Below are 21,107 nucleotides of genomic sequence, written 5' to 3' on the forward strand. Positions count from 1 at the left end.
TCAGTCCTCAAAAACACTACACCTGCTCACCCTCCCATGTGGGCCAATTTCCATAAGAGAGGTACTTTAGCTTATTCTTAGAGGCAATTGATGGCTGCCTGGAAACCACCAAGATGACTTCAGATGACTGTAAAACATGCAACTGCTTCTCTAGACTTGAGTGTTAGACTTGCAGTTAACTTTTCAGATAAAAGTAAACTCTGCATTTGACTATATACCTGTTGCCCTAACATCCCACATCATGAATTCTAATTACAAAATGAATCCCAAAGAGACATTTAATGTTGCAGCTCATTAATTCAGATTCTTTAAAGATGGTGATGGCAGGAGGTCTTTTGTAGCAGACTGAATTACAGCAAATCTGAAAAAGCCTCTGACTGAGGACACTTTTCTCAAGACAGTCTCATGAAGAGGATGGTCAGGGAAGAAGGGCCAAGAGAGAAAATAGAAAGAAATGGCAAGACAAAACAAAGGGCCTTGATTTTTCTTTACAAATCTTTTACAATACTGAACTCCACAAAACATGAATGTACTTTTAATATTTAAATTAAGGATTTGCTTACTTGTATATTAATCTAGTCATAATAAAAGGGGTCAAACAAAGAATATGAATAAAGTATTTATTTAAAAAAAAAAAAAAAGGCAAACAAGACTGGGGTGACAAATTGCTCAACTTAGTTCAGTTCGCTACACAACATACATTAGTTGTCGAGTAGCCATAAAAAAGATTAAACAGTTTCACAGGTTCCTATAAAACAGGTCACAGCATGACTGAGTACCACTGCTGGAACGGTAGGCAACATAGAAAAGCCAAACCTCTGAAAATGGTTTACATAAACACTCAAACATGCACAAACTCATGCAAAATGACAATGTCAAAATTATTTCACAGGCAGCATAAGAACAAATCCAAAATCTCACTGCACCCCCAAAAAAAACATGAAAGTATTTAGTATCAAGACAGCTTAAACTAAAGAAAAGAAACACTTTTGGGTTTGGATAACTAACCATCCCGCAACATTTTGTACAGTGTAACCACTCAGACTTCTGCCCCTCATTACAAACCAGCAGTAATCGAGTCAGCTCCGCTTCATTTCTCCAACTTACAACACGTCACTCACTGGGATCTACCGTTTTCATCTGGAACATGTGGGATGAGCATCAGTGCACATTCCATGGCATTTCAACACATTTGCACCGGATAGCTGGAACATTTCTAGACTGCAAGCTGAAGCAAAAGACAGCTCTGCAATCTTCCCCCCAATCTTACACACAAAATAATTCGACTTTTAATAATCGTTTTAATAAAACTGTTAGGAGTCAGAATCTTGAGGTTTTCCTCATTAATGAGAGCTTTGCCAGAGTCAGTGGCCAGCTTCAGCTCCTCTTCCTCAACCACAGACAGACAGTAAATACATTCTTACAACGCAACTGAAAAATATAAGACATTTAAAAAACTATTTTACTTACGGCCATCATGGTAAGAGCACACAGCAGCTCTAAACAAAACACTACACACACACACACACACACAGGCTGGCATTAAGTATAGACTTATAGCTCAGAATTCACAATGATGACCAAAGTCAAAAAGACAGACACATTAAAAACATATATATACACTTAAAATGACTCCTAACAGCAAGTTCATTTTCTATTTCATCTAAAAGTCATTTATGAAGTGCAATATTCAGTTCATCTCAGAAACACTTTCTGAAGACAATCTGTGGCCCGTATTCCTCATACTCTCCCCGGCTGATCCATGCAGAGTTGAAGGTAGACAGGTTGGCCAGAACCGCACCGCCACTCCACACCAGGAAGCGTCTGTCTTTGGGGCTGGTGACGCAGACATTCACCCTCATGTCTGCTGGCACCAGGCTCTTCACCTCAGCCTGGAGGCGCTCAGGCAAGCCTGGCAACAGAGTATTCCCACCTGCAATCACACCCAAAACTGGTCACATTTACAGAAATGTTTATGAAATTATGAAAAGGGGGGAGAGCGGGGACAAAAAAAACAAACATGTGCAGGATAAAGAGTTCCTTTTACAGTGAAACTAAGAAAAGGAAAATCCATACCTGAAAGAATAATGTTGCCCAGGAAGCTGCGCCGCAAGTCAATGTCTGACCTGAGGATTGACTTGAAGATGCTCTCATGTATCCCAGGATGATCCCGTCCAATCATATCAGGATTAAACAGAATCTCAGGTGCCCTGGATGAACAGATAGATTGGTTCAATCTTCACATTGCTCTGCATGGAATTCTTTAAGCTTGTTAGGAAAATCCAAGAACACATGGATACATCAGTCTGACGTTGCAGGTTCAGCATTTGTCACATAGTGAAACCAGTCAGAGACCATCAACTTTATCTGAACAGAATTCAAGAGATTTGATTGAACTGTTGGATATTTTTCTACAGAATAGCTGACTAGTCGCTGGAGCCGATCATAAACTCTCTCAGCTCAATGTTCCCAACTCCATCTGCAGATGAGTGAATCACCAACTTCCTGATGGATAGGAGGAAGTATGTGTGGCTGGGGCAGAACATCTTAGAGACTCGGACCATGAGCATTGGTTCCCCTCAACACCTCTGCTCTCCATCTGCTGCACCTCAAGCCATCTGTCTGTGAAACTGATCAAATCAGCAGATGACGCCACTTTCATTGGTCTAATCTTGGACAGAAATGATTCTGCCTACAGGATCGAGGTGAATTGGCTGGTGAAGCTGTAACAACCTGAAACTCAACACCCAGCAGACAGTGAAAGTAACTGTGGACTTTAGGAAAGTCACAGACCCAACATCCCCTCTTGTCCCGATCAATCTCCATTGTGGACTCGTTCTGCTTCCTGGGCACCACCGTCACCAGGACCTCAACAGGAGCCAATCATCAGCTCCTCATCATGACCAGCACAGGATGTTCTTCCTACAACAGCTGAGGAAACTCAAACTGCCAACTGAGCTTATGGTGCAGTTTGACGCAGTACACAACCAATGACAGGCAGACCACAATACATTGTGCACACTGCTGAGAAGGTGATTGGTCATACAGGTCGGACTGTGGCTGACCCTTCTCACCCTGGACACAGCCTGGTTATCCTTCTCTCCTCAGTCAGGACACTAGAGACCATCTGAACCAGAACTTCCCACCACAAGAACAGTTTTTCCCTCCACCATTAGACTGATGAACAATAGTTAAATGACTGGCATAACACAGCCACTTCATCCACATGCTGCTCTGCACATTCATAAATATTGTGTATTTTTCTTAATATTCATATATTTTATTTATTTTTGCATCATTACATCAAAACAACTTCCTAGTGGCAATTCAATGATTCTGATAAACATGCAATATGAAAACTCAGCCACAAGGAAAACAAAGCTCTCTCTAGACAAGACATGTCATATGTCACAAGAACTCAAGTGCAGAACTTTATGAAAGTGGTGTGCTACAGTGGGAGAGAACGATAAAGACTTCCCATTCCTCAACACACAAAAAGGTTATGCCTGGAACAGACATCAAGAACCATCACTGTACTTCTGTTCTTACAGGAGAGAGAATGACTCTTCTGTGTATATTGTGATAAAAGCTGAAACTTTCCTCAAGAACCTTCAGTTCCCAGTTTGCCTACTAAAAAAAACAACAACAACAACAAAAAAACAGGTCAACACCAACCCCCTGGACAAAACTTGCTGAATTGGATGTTTTATTCTGGAAGTCCTACAAAAGGACTGAAGGAAGTGACTGTCATAAAGAGCTTTGTTTGATCCTCAAGTTCCACTATCAGTTAGATTGTTGGTGACCTGCTCAGTTTCTTTACCAGCTCTTGTTCAGACACTTCCCTCTCCAAATGTCGGTCACTGGCCCATCGTTACCTGAATCTTTCGGTGCCCATGGCAACGATCTGGCCATCCGGCATGGTGTACTGCATTTCTCTGCAGGACGAACTCCTCGGGTTCAGCTCAGCTTCATAATTTAATGCGACACAGCAGCACTTCTCCTTCATCTCCCTCACAATCTCATCTTCTGCCGTTGTGCGCATGCAGACGCCCTGTTCCTGCAGGAGCTTTAGGCAGAAAAGAGAAGAAGACTGAAGGCTGCACAAGGCAGGATGAAGACCTTGGTTCATGAAACTAATAAAACACCGGACAAAAGTAAATCTAGACCTGAAGCAGACTGATCCAGAGGGCCTCATACTGAAGAGGAAATCTAACGTATTCAATCAAAATGATTTAAGAGCATCAAGCAAAGTGTTGCAAACCTTTTTAAGCTGCAATGTGACATCAAGACCGGCCAAAGGGAAGCGCTGGACTGCATGAGGTAAACTGTAGCCCTCAAACACAGGAACACTGTGACTCACGCCTTCTCCAGAGTCAAACACCACACCTAGAAATGGGTCGTCAGGCCCAATGCATTAGCTACAAAACTAGACAACTTAGAAGAATGTGAAACATTTAGGTTTTAGGAAAATCCCCAATTAAAAAAAAAAAAGAAAAAAAAAGAGGTGTGCAGACCTGAAGGGACTGGCTGCAGGACCTACCAGTGGTTCTCCCTGCTGCATAGAGTGCAAGTACTGCCTGCATGGCCACATAGGCCAACGGAACACCAAAGTTCTCAAACATGATCTCCACCATGCGCCGCCGGTTCTCCAGAGGGTTCATGGCTGCTTCAGTCAGCAGAACAGGATGTTCCTCAGGGTCCACACACAGCTGCTGGAATGTGTACTGCCACATCTAAAAGGAAAGGAAAAGCCTGAAGGACTGGGCTGTACAAGTTCCCCAAACAACAAGAGCTTCAGGGTGTCATGGTGTTGAGGAAAACCCATTTGAAATGTATCTAATCCAGGACAGCACAATACACAATGTTCCACGTTGAAAACAGAGAAACAGTGTTTTGAACATAGGTTTTTTTAGCCACAGGCTAGTTTCCAAACCCAGTCATTGGTTGGACTTTGTTGACGTATATAATCTAATATTTCTCCATTAAGAACCAAGGAGCCATTGTTCATATTGTCAAACTAGAACATGGTGATCAATTCAGTTTTACGAGCAGAGAAAAACAAATTCTGGATTCCATAAAGCTTTCTGAACCGAAGAACAGTGAGGCATGTTAGCCGCTCCTAAACTCCCAGCAGACTTCAGCAGCAGAAAGCAGCTCATTCTCATTCACCAGTCCAGGTAAGAAACTGAACTGCTGCAGACATTTCTACTCTGGTTCTGCAGGTCTGCTGATAAATGTTGGTTGATGGAATCGGGACACACTGAGCACACAGCAGAAAGCCCTGAGCCGACCCACAGTGCCTGCTACCAGGCTTTAATGAACCACACAGAGCTCTGTAGGAGGAAGCTGCTGCCAAAGGTAACAGCGACTTTAGGCTTCAAACAGGCCCAGGAACACTGAGGTAAATGCTAACTTAATAGGAAAACTTATCAGACCTGAGGAATATTTATACTCATACTCAGAGTCTCTCACTCTGAGTCAGTAGGTCACCATCATGGGAAAACCTTCTACATTTTCTTACTTTTTCCATCTCATCCCAGTTGCAAATGATCCCATTCTTTATGGGGTGATTCAAAGTCAGAACCCCCCTCATGTGCTGAGCATCATGACCAACGTAGAGCTCCTTCTCCACGGCCCCACTCATTATCTCCTGCAAAGACAAATACATCATTGTAGACAGAGATTATAATATTTATCATCAAGATAGTGATATATAAAAAGAACTTGCAAACTCTTTAAAAAGACAAAAATATAATTTTCAGCCAAAGGAACTAAAAATCATTTCCGTTTCACCCTTGATTTTAAATTCACAACTCCTGTGAAAAGTGAGGAACCGGCTGAAGGTTCTGATGAGGAGCAGGTTCTAATATTGTTTATGGTGAGCCTCATTCTGCTCTGCTAAAGCAAACAAACACTCTGCTTTAGTCCAAACTTAAATCTTATAAAGTTACAACCATTAGGGTTATGATCCATCTCCTCTGAACAGCCCGAGGACTTCAGAATTATTCCAGATCTCTATAAAAGATTAATCAATTGAAAATCAAACGGACCGACCCATCTCACCTCATATTTTGGGACTCCAATTATTGTTGGGAATGTAATGTTTGGCAGGTCTTGATTCGCAAATCCTGCTTTCATCAAACCGGATCCCATATCCAGCACGATGGGGACATTGAAATCTGTAATCTACAACCATGAGAAGAAGGAAACAAAAAAAGAAACAAAGAAAGTTGGAAGTCAGAAATCAGTCAGTTTTCCTTTGGTTCATGTTGGTTTAAATGTAATCATTTAAAAACAGCCACAGATTTAAAGACTGTGCCATGTCTGCAGTATCTACAGGTACATAGAAAATAAAAAATTCGTAAAAAATAAAAAAAAGTCAAGATTAAGAACTCCTGCCAATCAACTAATTAACTCAAAACACATATAAGGTTCATTATGTGTTTTAGGAGCTTGTACTGAACCAACTAATTTATACAAAAACCAACATAAAAACATGAAGTCGAGTACCTGGATATTGTAATCCTCCCTAAACTGGGTCTGAACTCTCTGCGTCACATGGTCCGAGTCAGAGCTCAGAACGCCATCAGGATGGTCGTCTTCTCCTCCTCCTGGGTCAAAGTCCAGTGGCTGAATGGGAGCCATCAGGGGGACTGGCTGCAGGTCTGCTTCTGCTTGCTGCTCATCTTTCCAAGCAGGCACCATGGAGGAATCCGCTTTCTCTGCATTAGTCACTTCAGAAACTGCCTTTTCATTTCCATGGACTAAATGGTTATTGTTGTTGTTGTTCATGTGTTCTTTAACATTGGGATAGAGAAAATCCTTCCTGCAGTCTGTAGCCACCTTTCTGGGTGCATCAGGCTTTAAATGAAGTTGAGGATGATAAGCAGGTTGGGCTGGAGCTGGACCAGACGCCTTTTCATGTTCAGCTGGGTGACCATTCAAAGGAAGTGAAGCAGTTTCTGGCTCCGAAACGGGAAGCGGAAGGAGTTTTCCTCCTGGATCAAACTCTCCATCATGTGGCATCAGTTCAGTAGTCAATTGCTTTTCATTCAGCTCTTTCCCACAGACAATCGGCGGTTGGACATCCACAGAAGATTCCTTCAAATCCCAGAAACTAGAAACTCTACTAGTGTCACCAACGTCAAGACCCTCAGACAGCGGTGGGTTCTCTCCAACAGCACCGTCTGCAGCGCTGCATCCAGTCTCTGACAGGAGCTCAGAGTCCTCTCCAGACTCTGGAGCTATGTCCTCATGACCAGGTGCTTCATAAAAGGTCTTCTCAATCTCTTCCCTTTTCTCCAGTTGTAACCAGAAAGCTTCCCTGTTTGTGTGAAGGCCTGGTAGATGTGGCGAGGTGGAAGCAACACCCTCTGACGGTTGCTGGCTGATCTTCAGCTCCTGGATTTTGAGAAGCTGATCGGGGACATGGCCATGCCTCTTCTTATCCAGAAGGTCCAGTCTGCCGGTCAGCTGTTTCTCTGAGCAGAAATCATCAGCAGCGTCTGAACAGGCGTCGCTGTCCGTCATAGAGTCGGTCTGACTGAGCTGCTGCCGGCTACCATCAACATCCACCAGATCAGTGGAGCCCTGGAAATATGCAACGTTAGAAAAACGGTCGGATGCTTGCATGAACACATAAATGGTTTAGTGGTGTGGTTACAGCAGCATTAAAAAGCATGCTGACCAATCAGCTCTGAGCTGAAGCAGTTACTGTGAAACAAGGAGCTGAGTTCTGATGGACCAAAGACGCTATAATCACACAAAACATGTTGCTCATTTCAGAAATAGCTGGAATATCATTTTCAGTTATGATGGCATTGTATTTCAGAGTAAAGTTGAGCAAGTGCTCCGTTCAGACCTGGTGCAGCTGCTGGTTACTGCCCCACTGTGGCCACAGATCCTTCCCATCTCCGTCTCGCAGCAGAGCGTCCAGCTCGGCTTCCTGAGCCAAAACATTCTCCTCCTCCTACAAAACAGAGACCTGTGACGCTTGTCTGAGCTCCTGGGAGGCTGGGAACCAACCCAGAGCAGAGAGTGGTGGTTCAGCACCCTGGAGCTGCAACTGGATCACTTACCTCCAGGATCCCTCCAGCCTGGTTTAATATTCTCTCCACCTCTCTCAGATTCTCCTGCTCCTTTACCTCCCAGTCGGTTGATGACAGATCAATCATACTGAAAAACACAACAAAACATCACTTTGCAGATCCACTCTGCAACCATATTGAGATCCATGTCTGAAGGGAAAAGGCGATTAAAACAATTCTGATCTATAGAGTTCAGTGTGTGGTCTGTCTGACATCTCTCTCCATCTCTCATGCACACACATACACTCAGGGTTGATCTGAGAGCAGACTGCAGCTCTCTCACCAGAGAGCTGCAGTCTGAACCTCTCTCTCCAAACAGGAACAGCCTTTGCTGATCTTTTAGTCTACTGTAAGGGGCAACAAATGTTCAGATGTCTACAGTGCAAATGTGACTAGCTGGAATTACTGTGTTTCCCCCAGCGTATTATAAGCCTGGTGGGCCACCAGGCTTTTCTTGTGCCCCCACCAGACTAAGCATTGCTTATTTAAGTCTTTTTAGAAAGTTTGCATTTTTAAGACTTTATAGTTGGTGTTCAGGTATTCATTTTCAACTCTTCTGTCAACTTTAAACCATTTTTTACTCAAAAAAATGACAGGCCACCGGACAAATGACAGCCTTAGTGCCCAACCACCAGGCTTAGCCGGTTTTTGGGGGAAACATCAAAAAGGAATTTTGTTCAAATTCAGCTATTATAAAAAAAGTACTGCTGTACATCAAAGCTGAGGTGACTGCATGTCCACATGGTCCAGAACATTACCTGTCTGCTTCTGGTTTTTCCTCATGCAGGTCATAGGAGTCCCAAAGGAAGGTGGGGGCCTCTGTGTCTCTCCCGTCAGTGATGGTGCTGGACAGAACGTTACTGATGGGGCTGAGTTCAGGATCATCTTGACAAGAGTGCTGCAGCTTCATGCAGCTCAGAGCCTCTGTGTGTGTGAAGCGTTGTGAAGACCCTCCCTCCTGCACCCCCACTCCACTGCACTCAGGACTCTGCTTCTTCTGGGGAGTGGGCTTTGGGGTGACTGTGTATGAATTTTCCAAATCATCCACTGGCAAGCTAAGCCAGGGATTGGTGGGGGGGGCAGCGGAGCGCTTCACCATGATCTCCAAGTTCAGGGATTCTGCCTCTACTTTAGGGATAATCTGGATGCTAGCGCTGGAGAAGTTTGCTGGGAGGGCGGAGCCAAGCTTTCTGCTGACCTCACTTCCTTCAGCGCTGAAGTTACCTTCCTCCTGCTTGCTGGGCTGTCCTGGGGCAGCCATCGTTGGATCAGAGATCCTAGTTAATTTCTGGAAATTCTCCACTTCATCTTTTCCTCCTGAAGCCTCCAGCTGGGCGCTCCAATCCGCCGACGCCGGCCCGACAGCGGCAGCTGAGAGCAACGCGGCAGGATGACTCCCTGCTTCCAGTCCGCTTTCACAGACTGCATGGTCCCGCTCAGACGACTCTTTGTCTTCATCCGAATGATTTAGACAAAGTTCAGAGTTCAGATTTCCATGCAGCATCTCATATTGCCACTGGAGGGCGAGCTGAAGCTGCTCCACTGACACTGGTCCAGAGGACATCAGGAGCGTCCTCAGAATCATGCACCTGACGTTTGAAAGAGAAACAGCTGAGGAATGGTCCAGGAAAACTAAGAAACAGAACACCATTTCTCAGTGATTTGTTGAAGTCACTGTGACTTCAACAAATGCATCACCTGACAGCAGATTTCACTTATGTTCAAGTATCACAAGCCCTGACTGAAGCAGCAGCAGCAAATACCCTTCAGACTCCTGACATTTGCAGATGACACCACTATGTTACCCTCAGTTGTTAACAAAGTTAGTTACTAATCAAGTTATAATGGATTCAGTTATTAAAAATATAAATAAAACTTTAAAAAAAATTGACTTTGAACTTGACCCCTTCAAATTTGATCAGTTTCTTAAAAAACTGCTCTTTCTGAAACTCCACCTTCATGCCATTCCAACATGGCTCCTCTATTAACCTTTTAACAACATTTCAACCAATGTTGCTCTGAGAAGTAGCTCTTATACTGAGCTCAGCAGATGCACAATTCCACCAGGTGTTTGCCAATTGCTGCTGCTAGTCTGAAGGAGCTGAGTGGGAGGTGGGCGGGGACAAGATTTGTTTCAGCCACTAATTGAACTTAAAGATGTCTCAATGTTTTCTTCACAAATATTAAATTAAACCTTTCAGTAAATCTAAAAAATACTGATTCATAATTAAAAAGACTCATTTGTTTCTATGCAACAATGTTGCCAAGGGCAACAGTAAGAACCTGCTGTTATAATACTGATCTTTTCAAGTATTTTTCTGGTAATTATAATTTCCCTTTTCTAACTAATTGAAACATGACATTAGGATTATAATATCAGTTTGTTTTGTTTTTTTATCAGAAATGTGGAGTTAATGAGTATTTTTAGCAGCTTGTAAACGAGCCTCATCACAATACATTCCCCACTTTATTGAAAATGTCTACAAGTCCCAATGCAATCCATTTTACAAATTTACATGTGGAGAAATGAATGCATTTCTTTAGCATAAACCTGAATTATTATATTGCGTTTGTGACAGAAGTTTGAAGCCTAAATAAAAAGATGACATATTTTCAGTGGGTGATCAACATGGTGGACTGCAGCTCTTGTGGAGAGTTTAATACTACAACTATCTGATGCAGTAGCCCCGTGGATATTTAGAGCAGTGTATCCTTTGTGGAACAGATGAACTGCCAATAATTTTACTTATTCTATTTGAGGTAATTTTAGCAATACATTTTAAGTTTTGAGTCAAATCCTTTGTGTACATCACCCAGCCCAGCTACCATCATGGATTCAGTTGGGAACCGATGAGCAGCTGCTACACATGGAACTAGCTTTCATTTACCACAGCACAAGTTTGCATGATGGACAATCATGCTGCTTTAAAGAAAATAAAGAGTCAAACCCCGAGCAACACTCCTAGTGTAATGGTTACCTCTGGGAAAGGCGTCTGCTCGCCTGTTGCACCTCATTATCTGGGATGGAAGTGGACAGACGGGACAGGTGAAGCAGTTCCTCCATTTCTGGAGGAGGATTCTTCCTCAGGAAAGTGGAAAGTCTTTGCCTCCACGCAGGGATTGTCCCCAAACTGTTGATCTGTTGCTCTTCATGAACTCCTGAGAGGAGCTCTGGGAGGAAGCGGTCACTGAGGACCAGCCTGTACCACCTGTCGGCCTAAATCACAACAACTCATTCATTATCAGATAAGAACTAGTTCCTTCAAAACATGTTTCATAATCTATACCTTATGACTCGACAGCAGCAGATACCCATACAACTGTTTAGTCTAAGAGGTTGTGAATACTGTAAATCACACACACACACACACACACACACTTTATAACCCCATATCTTTGCATAATGGCAACCCGCCTTGTTGTAGTAGTGATGGCAGCTGGACACAGCCCTGAGGGTCTGGAGGACGACCCGGACAGTGGAGTGAAGGTTCTCCTTCTGCCTCTCCAACTCCAGAGCCCAGCTCTCCTCATGCCATGACTTCACCGGAGAGATCTCCTCTAACGTGTGGATCACATCTTCAGCACAGCGAATTAGAGCCTGGGAGGGGAGAGGGAATAACCTCATGACATCATGTTCCTCAGACACACAGAACCACTGCTGCTAGGGCAGCAGGAAGTGACAGAGCTCTGTACCATAGCTGGAGTGGAAATGGACGTTTCAAATTCAGACAGCAGCAAAGCTGCCGTTGTAGAATCCTTAGCCATCTCCATTCTGTACGGTTGAAGCTTCTCTTGAAGAGATTCCATCTTCACAATAATCTGTAAAACACATTCACCATGGTTACCATCATCCTGTGCAGCAGAGCACTGAGAAAAGAAATTCTCTTTAGAAGCCAGAATTAGTCTTCATGTTTGCAGAAAATGTAAATGCTGGTGTTCTTGAATATTTTATCCCGAGTTCAGTTTTATATCAGCACAACATGACGTCTGCTGCAAAGCACATTCTGATCCTTCATAGAGACAGAGGGCAGAGCTGCTGACTTAAACCACTGACTGAACACTGGTGAGTTAAGGCTGTTAAAACACAAACGTCCTGATGAGAAACAATCTTTCAAACAGATCATCAAATCTGATCCTTTGTTTTCATATCTTCAAATTCAAAGATAATGCAATATTCACTTAGCCCTTAATCACTTCATAATAGTGATGAAGAGCAGTCGTTTTCCCCAAAGTGAGCTGCAGTAACCAAAAGCGATGCTGCTGCTGGATGTCCACTCCTTTTCCAGAAACTGCCTCTGCCTTTAGAGCCCTCATGAACCTTTACCACCACAGGATACCGACGCTCGTTTCTGAAAGCAAAGCCAGCAGACTGCCGAACAGGCAGACCCACCTGCAGACCGTTGTTGCTCAGCTGCAACACATGCAGCTGCAGATGGGCCTTAGCAAAGGCCTGTTGCCACAGCAGCTCCACTTTCTCCACAGCTGCAGTGATTCTGAAGAAAACACAGAAGCAGTCATCCATCTGGAGAACTATGAACACGAACAGTTCAATCTGTGGAAACAACTCTGAACCAGTGTACCTGCTGTGGTTCTGCAGCATGTCAAAGGCCGTCTGGGTAAAGAAGGGGGTGCCAGCCATGGCCTGGTAGCATGGCTCTCTGTCAGGGTGGCGTAGCTTCTCACACACAGCCTCACAATGCTTCAGCAGCTCGTCCAAGCCCAGCTCCCTGCACACACACACACACACACACACACAGCAGCTCAGTTAGTAACAGCTGCTCCAGAGGGAGGAGTGACTGAAGTCAGATTTCAAACATCATGAGCCGATACCAAAATGACATTGAGTGTTTGATCTGTTCTGTGAAACATCACTGCAGCCCTCTAGTGGCTCCAGCTGGCTAACTAGTGTAACTCTGAAAACGGTTTGCTTAAAAAAAAAAAAAAAAATAAAAAAAGTTCAGCTTAACATTGGTCATAGATTGATTCTTTTAGTTCTTGGTTAAAACCATCAAAGCTATTGGCAGCATTTTCAATACTTAATTTTTTTTCTTAAATTTAAATCAGTAAATGATGACCACACATTTAAAGACTAGGTGTTTGCATTGTCCATTTGACAGGGTCTCAGACACTCCCATTCTCCACCATTTGGATTTTTGGTACAAAAGGTTTCAGAGACATTTTTATCCTCCTGCAGAGGTAAACCTGACCACTCCTCTGTCCCAGCTCCTATTAGCTAGTCACCAACACCAAGTTAGTTTTTGGCAGATGCTGAAGATCTTCAGTGGGACCTGGTTCACCCAACCAGCTGTTAACATGTCCTAGACCAGTGTTTCCCCAACCCTGGTCCTCAAAGCACACTGACCTGCATGTCTTAGATGTTCCCCTGCTTCAGCACACATGTTTTCAATTGATGGCTGATTAACAGGGTTTTGCTGAATTGCAATCATCTGAATGGGATGTGTTGAAACAGGGGAACATCTAAAACATGTAGGTCAGTGTGCCTTGACGACCAGAGTTGGGAAACACTGTCCTAGACTACCAGTAATCTGTCAGACGGCATGGTGTCAGTTCAGCAGATACACAGAAATTTCTGAGAGCCTCAAGAAGCAAATATTTTAAAACAATTTACAGTATCCTGCCAGTATTGGTATCACTTCGGTTAATATTCTTTAAAGCATTTTCACACAAAAAATAAACTAAATCCTTTCAGATTTTTCCTTGTTGACATCAATACAGAGCAAAGTAGCTTCAGCTCACAGGACACTTCAGCCTGGGTAAAGATAAACCAAAGGAGTCAGGATCTGTATGAAAAAGTCTCAGTTGGACCGTCATGCCCTGCTGTCATAAAACTAAGTCAATATGGTTGACTTTTTTTCACCAAATTGAAGACAGAGGATTACACCGAAATTACAATTTTTTTCAGCAGGAAAAAGAGCATTTGACTCTTCTTTAAACAAGAAAAAAAATCCAACAAATTTAGTTGCAATGTTTAAAGAAATGATCCAGATGATGTCAAAGAGTCCCCTTTCTGTGACCGGCAATAAGGAGAGAGCCTGACCTCCTAAGCTGCAGGAACGTTGCTTCATTTGTGCTGCAGAAGTGCTGGAGCTGGCTGAGGCTGGAGGGCAGCGGCAGCCTGGACAGAGCCTGCAGCGTGGCGATGCACGACGGCAAACGCTGCACCACTGACAGGAACTCCTGAACGAAGCCATCAATCTCCTGTAGGGACCAGCACAGGAACACGTCACCATGGTAACACCATGGCTGGAAAAAAATCACAGATGCATAGTAAAAACAAAGTTCCTACCACAACACTGTTCATACTTCTAAGCTTACAAGTCAAAACCAATCAGCTAGCTCAGATTTATTCAGTGGCAATAAGCAGCCTGAATGCAGGCCAGAGGCCAGCTCCTTTCACTTGTTAATGAACAGTCTCTGAACAAGCTTCACCATGGTAACCAACACTCCACACACTGACACATCAAGGCAATATATGCACCAATAAAAACCTTGAAGTTAAACACAGAATGCTCTTCATCAAACTGATTTAAGAACAATTCTGGAAAACTTCTAGGGGTATGAATACTTTTGCAAGCCACTGTATAGGTTTTTCTATTGTTATGCAATTATTGGGGAACATTGATGTGAAAAGTCAGTATGGAAAGGCAAAATAATTAGGTAGTCCAAGTTTCACTAGCTCTACCGAGAGGCATTGGAAGAGTTCTCGTGTCACTGGCTTCATCCTTTCAGCGGTTCATTGTTACCTTCATAAAGCTAACCCAGCTACGGTGGCAGTACAGAAAGTAACCCCCCAGAGAAGCTGGCAGCTGACTCCGGTCGATGGAGTTCCACAGCTCTGGGATTTCTTTCAGGAGGATATTCTGACAAAGACAGAACAGAGTTGGACATCAAAACTAAAAGCAGCTCTTCCCTCAGCAGGATGCGCTGTACATACCCTGAAAGACGCATCGCAGGACTTTGACCCGACCAGGTGCTTTAGCAAGAGCTTTGCTACATCCTTCCTTTTGGGCTGAATGATGTAAACACTGTGGACGGATCGCTTGTGTTCCTTGGAAGAGGAAGATTCATAAATTAGAAGCGTTTTTTAGAATTTACGTCACTGAACCATGAAAGTCAAACCTTGAGTTTCAGACATCAGATTTTGCTTCCACTACAATGGATAAGTCGCTGAAAAAGTTGAATCAAGGTTTCACAACAAAATGATAGTTTCATTTTGTTTAACTACCAGGTTGATTTTGCCCAGCCCTCTTACCTTCCTGTCAGTAACAACTAAAGCTAGACATGCACTGCACAATATTTTTAGTAGTTTCATTTTAATCTCAGACTGCACACCTCCAGGGCAGGTTCAATAATTCACAGACTAAGACCCGACAGACCGCTGCACACACGACTCTTGAATCCAGAACTGCAAAGAAGGTGGTAAAGCCAGAAGTGAGGAGACACACTGGTGCATGCAGAGTGACGGGTTCAGGTATCTGGCTCAATTCGCTGCTCCAGAGCGAGTCCAGCACGACAGGCGGCCAGAATTTCAAACAAATTCAACTTTCATGCGACTGTACGCCTGTTGACCACGAGTTGGTTGCGAGGCGTTTATCACTTCATGCAACTCCCACTTAATCATACTCATTTCAAGTAATTCCACCAAGGCATTTTGATGAGATAACCAAGCATGTGATCCTTCAACCCCCAACCACAAGAATTTCATAATGGACTACCGTAGACATGATCCACTTAAAGCAGCTCAAACCGTTTGAATTAATTACTGAATGAACAACTTCAGGCTGCAAGAAAACCATTAAAGTAGTCCAAGTTGTTCAAGTCACTGTGCAAAAAACGATGTTCATGCATAACTCGAGCACAGGCTCCATAACAAAGCTGTCACATCAGCAGAGTCTCCTAATGGGGCAGCATCCACTCTGCTTGAACACAATGTAGCTTTTAGGACAAAGTCAATTTAACAGATTTCACAGAATGTTCTTTAGCCTACAATGAAATAGGAACAGTGCCATAGCTGACATTTAATAGCCAATTTAAAAAAATAAAGAAATACAGCCTGCTTAATATTGAAATATTTCTCAAGCAAAAGTCAGACTATTGTGTATCTGTTTTTGTGGACTGACCAACCAACACACAAGTTCCTCAGACTAAACTGGGCAACTGAATCTAGATGGACATATTTGTCTAGTTTGTTTCCAGGCACAATATTCAAGTATTTTAGAGTTTAAATAAAGGAAATTGTCGGCCATTTCTTAATGTCTGACGAACTTCCCAGGAGGTTTAACAATTTATGTACTTCTGACTGACATCAGTATTTTGTGTCGTTTTAGAATTGTCGTCTGTAGTTTAGCAGCGACAGCAGAGGAAGTGAACAAAGTTGTTCAGTCCATGTTGGCCACGCTTCCAAATATTAAGCAATAAAGTCGTATCACGGGGAATGTTTAAGGCGTTTTAGTGCTGGCAAAGAAGTTGTGATCTTGCTTCATCAAGTTGCTACATCACAAACATCAGGGTCAAATGTTGGTAATTGGGTTAAAACAGAGCTGGAAAATATGGCTGAATAAGTTATCACAATATACGCATTTCATTTCAGTCGTTAGATAATTGTTGACATTGGTAATTTTGATTCATTTTTGCTTACATCAAAACTGGTGGCATGACCCGTTTCAATCACAGTTTTCACTCCACCATCATTTTATTTTTAAGCAGTTATGAGGCATGGTGGCAAAACCTGAAACTTACTCAGGTTTTTAAGTAAGTTTCAGTTAGTTGGTGAGTGAATTAGTTGATGCCTCCCATCTTGCTTAGCTCACAATGAAAGGTTGAGCAGCTAAAGACTCCTCTGCCTACCTCTCCCAGAAGGTAGGCAGAACTGCTGTGCATTTTTGGATAGAGAATATTTTAACAGAACTCCGTGCTGATGCGCTGGGATTCTACGGACTTTTTCCAAACCTGATTTTCTTAGCTTCACTTGTCTTTCAGTAAAGTATTAATTGTTAATTTATATAGATAATTTATATTCAGAGTTTTAGTATGTTCAGAAATGCTGTTATTTTTTGTTCTCAGATTACAATACAATAGACATTTGTTCTGCTGCATGTTCTTAAAACTAAAATAATTCAAACTAAAGTGTGAATAAATAAAATCTTTGTCCTAAACATCATCAATGCATCATAAATATTAAAAAAAATTCCAGCATGGAGGCAGAGTGAAAAGCACCTTCTGTTTACTTAGGTTCTCTACATAAGGAGTCGATCGTTTTTCTTGGTTGTATGTTAAGAAAAACAATCAGCAGTTGTCCGTTTTGTTGTAACAAAACAACAAAAGTCGTTTTGTTACTGAAACAACTTTTGTTTCATTAACAACAAAAGTTACTGAAACTTTCATTGTTTCAGGAACTGTTGTTTTCAGTAATTGAAACAAAAGTGATCTTTTGAATAAAGGAAAGTAAAGTTAAAATTCAAACACAGTTCAATTCAAACTGGCTCAGTAACATCCTCCCCATTTTCTCAATCCATATTTCTATTTTGTTCTTGGATTATCATGCTCTGGTCTAGACCTATATAGGTTTTATCTAATTGTCTTCACATTAGAAACCATCCCCTTAACACAATAATAAAGTTCCCTCAGCAGCTTACCATGTGAAACAGTTGCTTACAACTGGGCTTCGAATGAATACGGCTTTTTTTAAGCAGGAGCAGTTCAGATGGAGGCTCAGAGGTCTGAAGATGCCACATGATGCTAATCATGTGAATTGAACCAAAACAAACAAACAAAAAAAACATCTTGATCCTGAAAGCATTCCTCAGTCTCACAAGCTTTGTAGCACTGAGCAATGTAATAATGTCATCTCTGAATTCAACTACCTTTACTGACAGACTGCTAAAAATCATATAGATAGGAAATTGCTTAGGAGTTGAACACACAATGTAAGCTTTAGACCTGCAGTAAATTGAGAAGAGCCTCTCTACCGTCCCAGAACAATGAGATATATTCATGGGCTTCATGAGATTTAAATCTTAAACCTGTTGCACGTTACATAAAATGAATATAAATGATTACAGTCAAATGTTGGGTATTAAGTCCTACTATAACCATCACATGATGTACCAACTGGATTGTGTCTTAAAGTAGGATGAAAAGGTCTCATCAGGGAGTCTTCCAAATGAATGCTGCAACATCGCCAGCAGACAAGTTAGAATGGCCCCAAAAACATAAAAGTATTTACAAGCAGGAGACGGGTTGGGTTCTACAGTCTGAAAGTCAGTGGACGGTCTGATGAAACAATGTTTCCCAACCCTGATCCTCAAGGCACACTGTCCTACATGTTTTAGATGTTTCCCTGCTTTAATGTGCCTAATTGAACTGATTGCAGTTCAGCAAACGCCTGTTAATCAGTCATCGATTGAAATCAGCCGGACTGAAGCAAGGAAGTACCTAAAACATGCAGGGCAGTGAGCCTTGAGGACTCACTGCCCTGCATGTGAGTCCTCAATGTTCTAGTCCAGTGTTGGGAAACACTGGACTAGAACATGAAGGATTAGAATATGTTGGTGATCTGCCAAAGCAGGGAGATTGTGGTTAATGCAGAACGTTGTTGCATTGCCGATCTGGTGATGCAGACTTCCCTCCTCATGTAGCAGCAGAGCTCTTCACTGAGGTGTGTAACCATCTTCAGAGTTCAGAAAACAAACTAGATCCGAGAGACACACTGCATGACTTTCACAAGCAAAGATCTTCATAACTCCAGGTCGCACACTCTACCCTGCACCGTAAATTAAGTCAATTTTTACCTCAAAAGGCCCTCAATGTATTTAAATTAAGAGCTTAGCATAACTATCAAGATTTTTAAAAAAGTTAAATCCACTTAATTTGATTAAAGTCAACTTTGGAAATCATTTTACACCCAAAAGCTCACTGGACTTAATTTTATTGAATGTTTTTCAAAACCTTGACCAAAGGAAAGATATATTGACTCACTTTTTTCCAGTTAAATACAATGTTACACTCTACATAACGCTGAATGGAACAAGATCTGGTAACAAACTGCCTCGTTTGCCAACAGCATATAAATGTCTAGATCAAGTTTCACTAACTAAACTCCAACTGTACCGTTTACTGACATTCCTGCTGTTATTGTTTATTCCTAAAGCATGATCCATCAGAGTTCTAAAGTCTTCACATTTTTGGGCATTTTAAAATGAAACAACCTCTGAAAACACGAGTGTTGACACTAGGCATGACTACGGTGTCCATCTGAGAGCTTAAAGAGAAACACTGAGATGATCATCTGTAGATTAAGAGCATGAAATATTAAGAGGTTGAACATTTACAAAAAGAATATATTGTGCAAAGAAGCATGTTCTGACACCAGTGGAGACCCAGACAGGATCCACACTGACAACATGTACCTCCAGGAGGACCAGAGTCTCTGTGATGAACCTGGTGGTTGCTGGTGACGCCTGCCTCAGATCAGCAACCACAGACACTAGACTCTGCTTCTCCTGCTTCTTACTGCAGACAAAAACCAGAAACTGTTGTTCCATCATGACCGCTCAGTCTGCACAATCCCACGGTCATCATGGTTTAGTCTGAACACAACATACTTGAGCAAGGCATGGAAGTAATGGATGAAGTCCACAACTTCTGCTTTGCTGAGCTCCAAAAGCCTGTCCTGACCATCCGCTGGGAATATGATGAGAGGGCAGCCATGCTGGTCAAACACACCTGAACAGAGAAGAGAACCAGCGAAGAGTTAACACCGTCACTGCAGGTTTTATTTCAACTCAGTCTTCACAAACACCTGCAGAATCAGCTTATATAAACCATATTCTGATGACTTTATGTAAACAGCGAAGTAAAGAAAAAACTCTGAAAAGCATAAATACCAGGGAACCAGACAGCTCCAGAACCCAGCACATGGTCTGAGGGCAGCGGTGGAGAGGAGCCGCGGTCCTGCACCGGCGTCTGAATGCCTGCAAAGTTTGGCGCAAAGTTAGGATTTCTACTGGAAACACGCCCGACCCGACCAGACTTTCCAGCAGTTCCTGTTCTGTGAGCAGCAGAGAAACCGGCGCTGCACATTCCACAGACTGCAAACAACTTCCGACCGGAGGGGGGGAGAAGACAGTCCACGACCAAGCTGTGGACCGTGTCAGGGCCTCGGTGTGTTCGGATACAAAGCACCTGTTTGCCAGGCGTCCGTACCTGCGTGGCGGCTCATGTTCAGCTCCTCGACCGCTGAAGTCCTGCTTTTTCTCCAGGCTTCTGTTTCTGGGCTGAACCACAACCTGTTGCTTCAGGGAACCGACAACACAAACAGGTCATGTCCTCCACCGGTTACGACCAGTTGGAGCGGATCTGAACGCTTCTTTCCGCCATCTTCCAACCGAGCACCGATGTCCGGCTAACACCGCTTAGTGCGAGATGCTCCAATGTTTTATAAACCGGAGAGGGAGGAGAGACGTCTCAGAGGGACGGGCCAAGATCCAGACCCGGCCCCCCGGCCTGGACCCGGACCAGACCCGGATTGTGGATCTTATTCTGGGGGTTTAAGTGAAGAAGAGAAGCAATGTGAGCAGTTAGGTCATCTTTTTCACGGTATTGAAGTTCAGGAAAATATATAAAATATATTTAATGTCAACAACTAGTGGTTATTGATCCTAAACAGCAATATTAATATTGGATATCAACATCCCTGATAATTATGAATTGTTCTCATCAAATGAATTTAATGAGAACAATATTCAGACTTCTGCCCACAGTCTACAAATATGACTGTTGGGTTAACTGTTTTCTCTAAAGTGTGTGTGTGTGTGTGTGTGTGTGTGTGTGTGTGTGTGTGTGTGTGTGTGTGTGTGTGTGTGTGTGTGTGTGTGTGTGACCTTTGTATCTCTGCCCACTGTGTACCTCGCCTCTCACCCAACAGCCACTACATTCTCACCCTGGGGATAAAATGTGTGTGCTAAACTTAAACCTGTATCTGAATTAACAAAATTCTTT

The 21,107-nt window shown here is 42.9% G+C and overlaps 1 protein-coding gene across 1 annotated transcript; it reads right to left on the reverse strand.

Moving 5' to 3' along the window:
• Positions 1 to 606: 606 nt before the first annotated feature.
• Positions 607 to 20,545, reverse strand: LOC103457989 (uncharacterized). Its single transcript, XM_008398498.3, has 23 exons — positions 20,313 to 20,545; positions 19,994 to 20,080; positions 19,712 to 19,832; positions 19,517 to 19,619; positions 15,043 to 15,156; positions 14,852 to 14,968; positions 14,146 to 14,306; positions 12,668 to 12,814; positions 12,478 to 12,580; positions 11,781 to 11,906; positions 11,503 to 11,685; positions 11,066 to 11,304; positions 8,846 to 9,676; positions 8,079 to 8,175; positions 7,862 to 7,969; positions 6,511 to 7,590; positions 6,064 to 6,186; positions 5,522 to 5,650; positions 4,541 to 4,733; positions 4,262 to 4,386; positions 3,876 to 4,066; positions 2,077 to 2,210; positions 607 to 1,933 (listed from the first exon to the last, which is right to left on the reverse strand). The coding sequence occupies exons 1-23, from the start codon at positions 20,326 to 20,328 to the stop codon at positions 1,701 to 1,703; spliced, it is 4,761 nt and encodes a 1,586-aa protein (XP_008396720.2). The 5' UTR covers positions 20,329 to 20,545; the 3' UTR covers positions 607 to 1,700.
• Between the last annotated feature and the right edge of the window lie 562 nt (positions 20,546 to 21,107).

The sequence above is a fragment of the Poecilia reticulata genome, chromosome 21 (assembly GCF_904066995.2).
Source record: "Poecilia reticulata chromosome 21, P_reticulata-male-v2, whole genome shotgun sequence".
Classification (NCBI taxonomy): domain Eukaryota; kingdom Metazoa; phylum Chordata; class Actinopteri; order Cyprinodontiformes; family Poeciliidae; genus Poecilia; species Poecilia reticulata.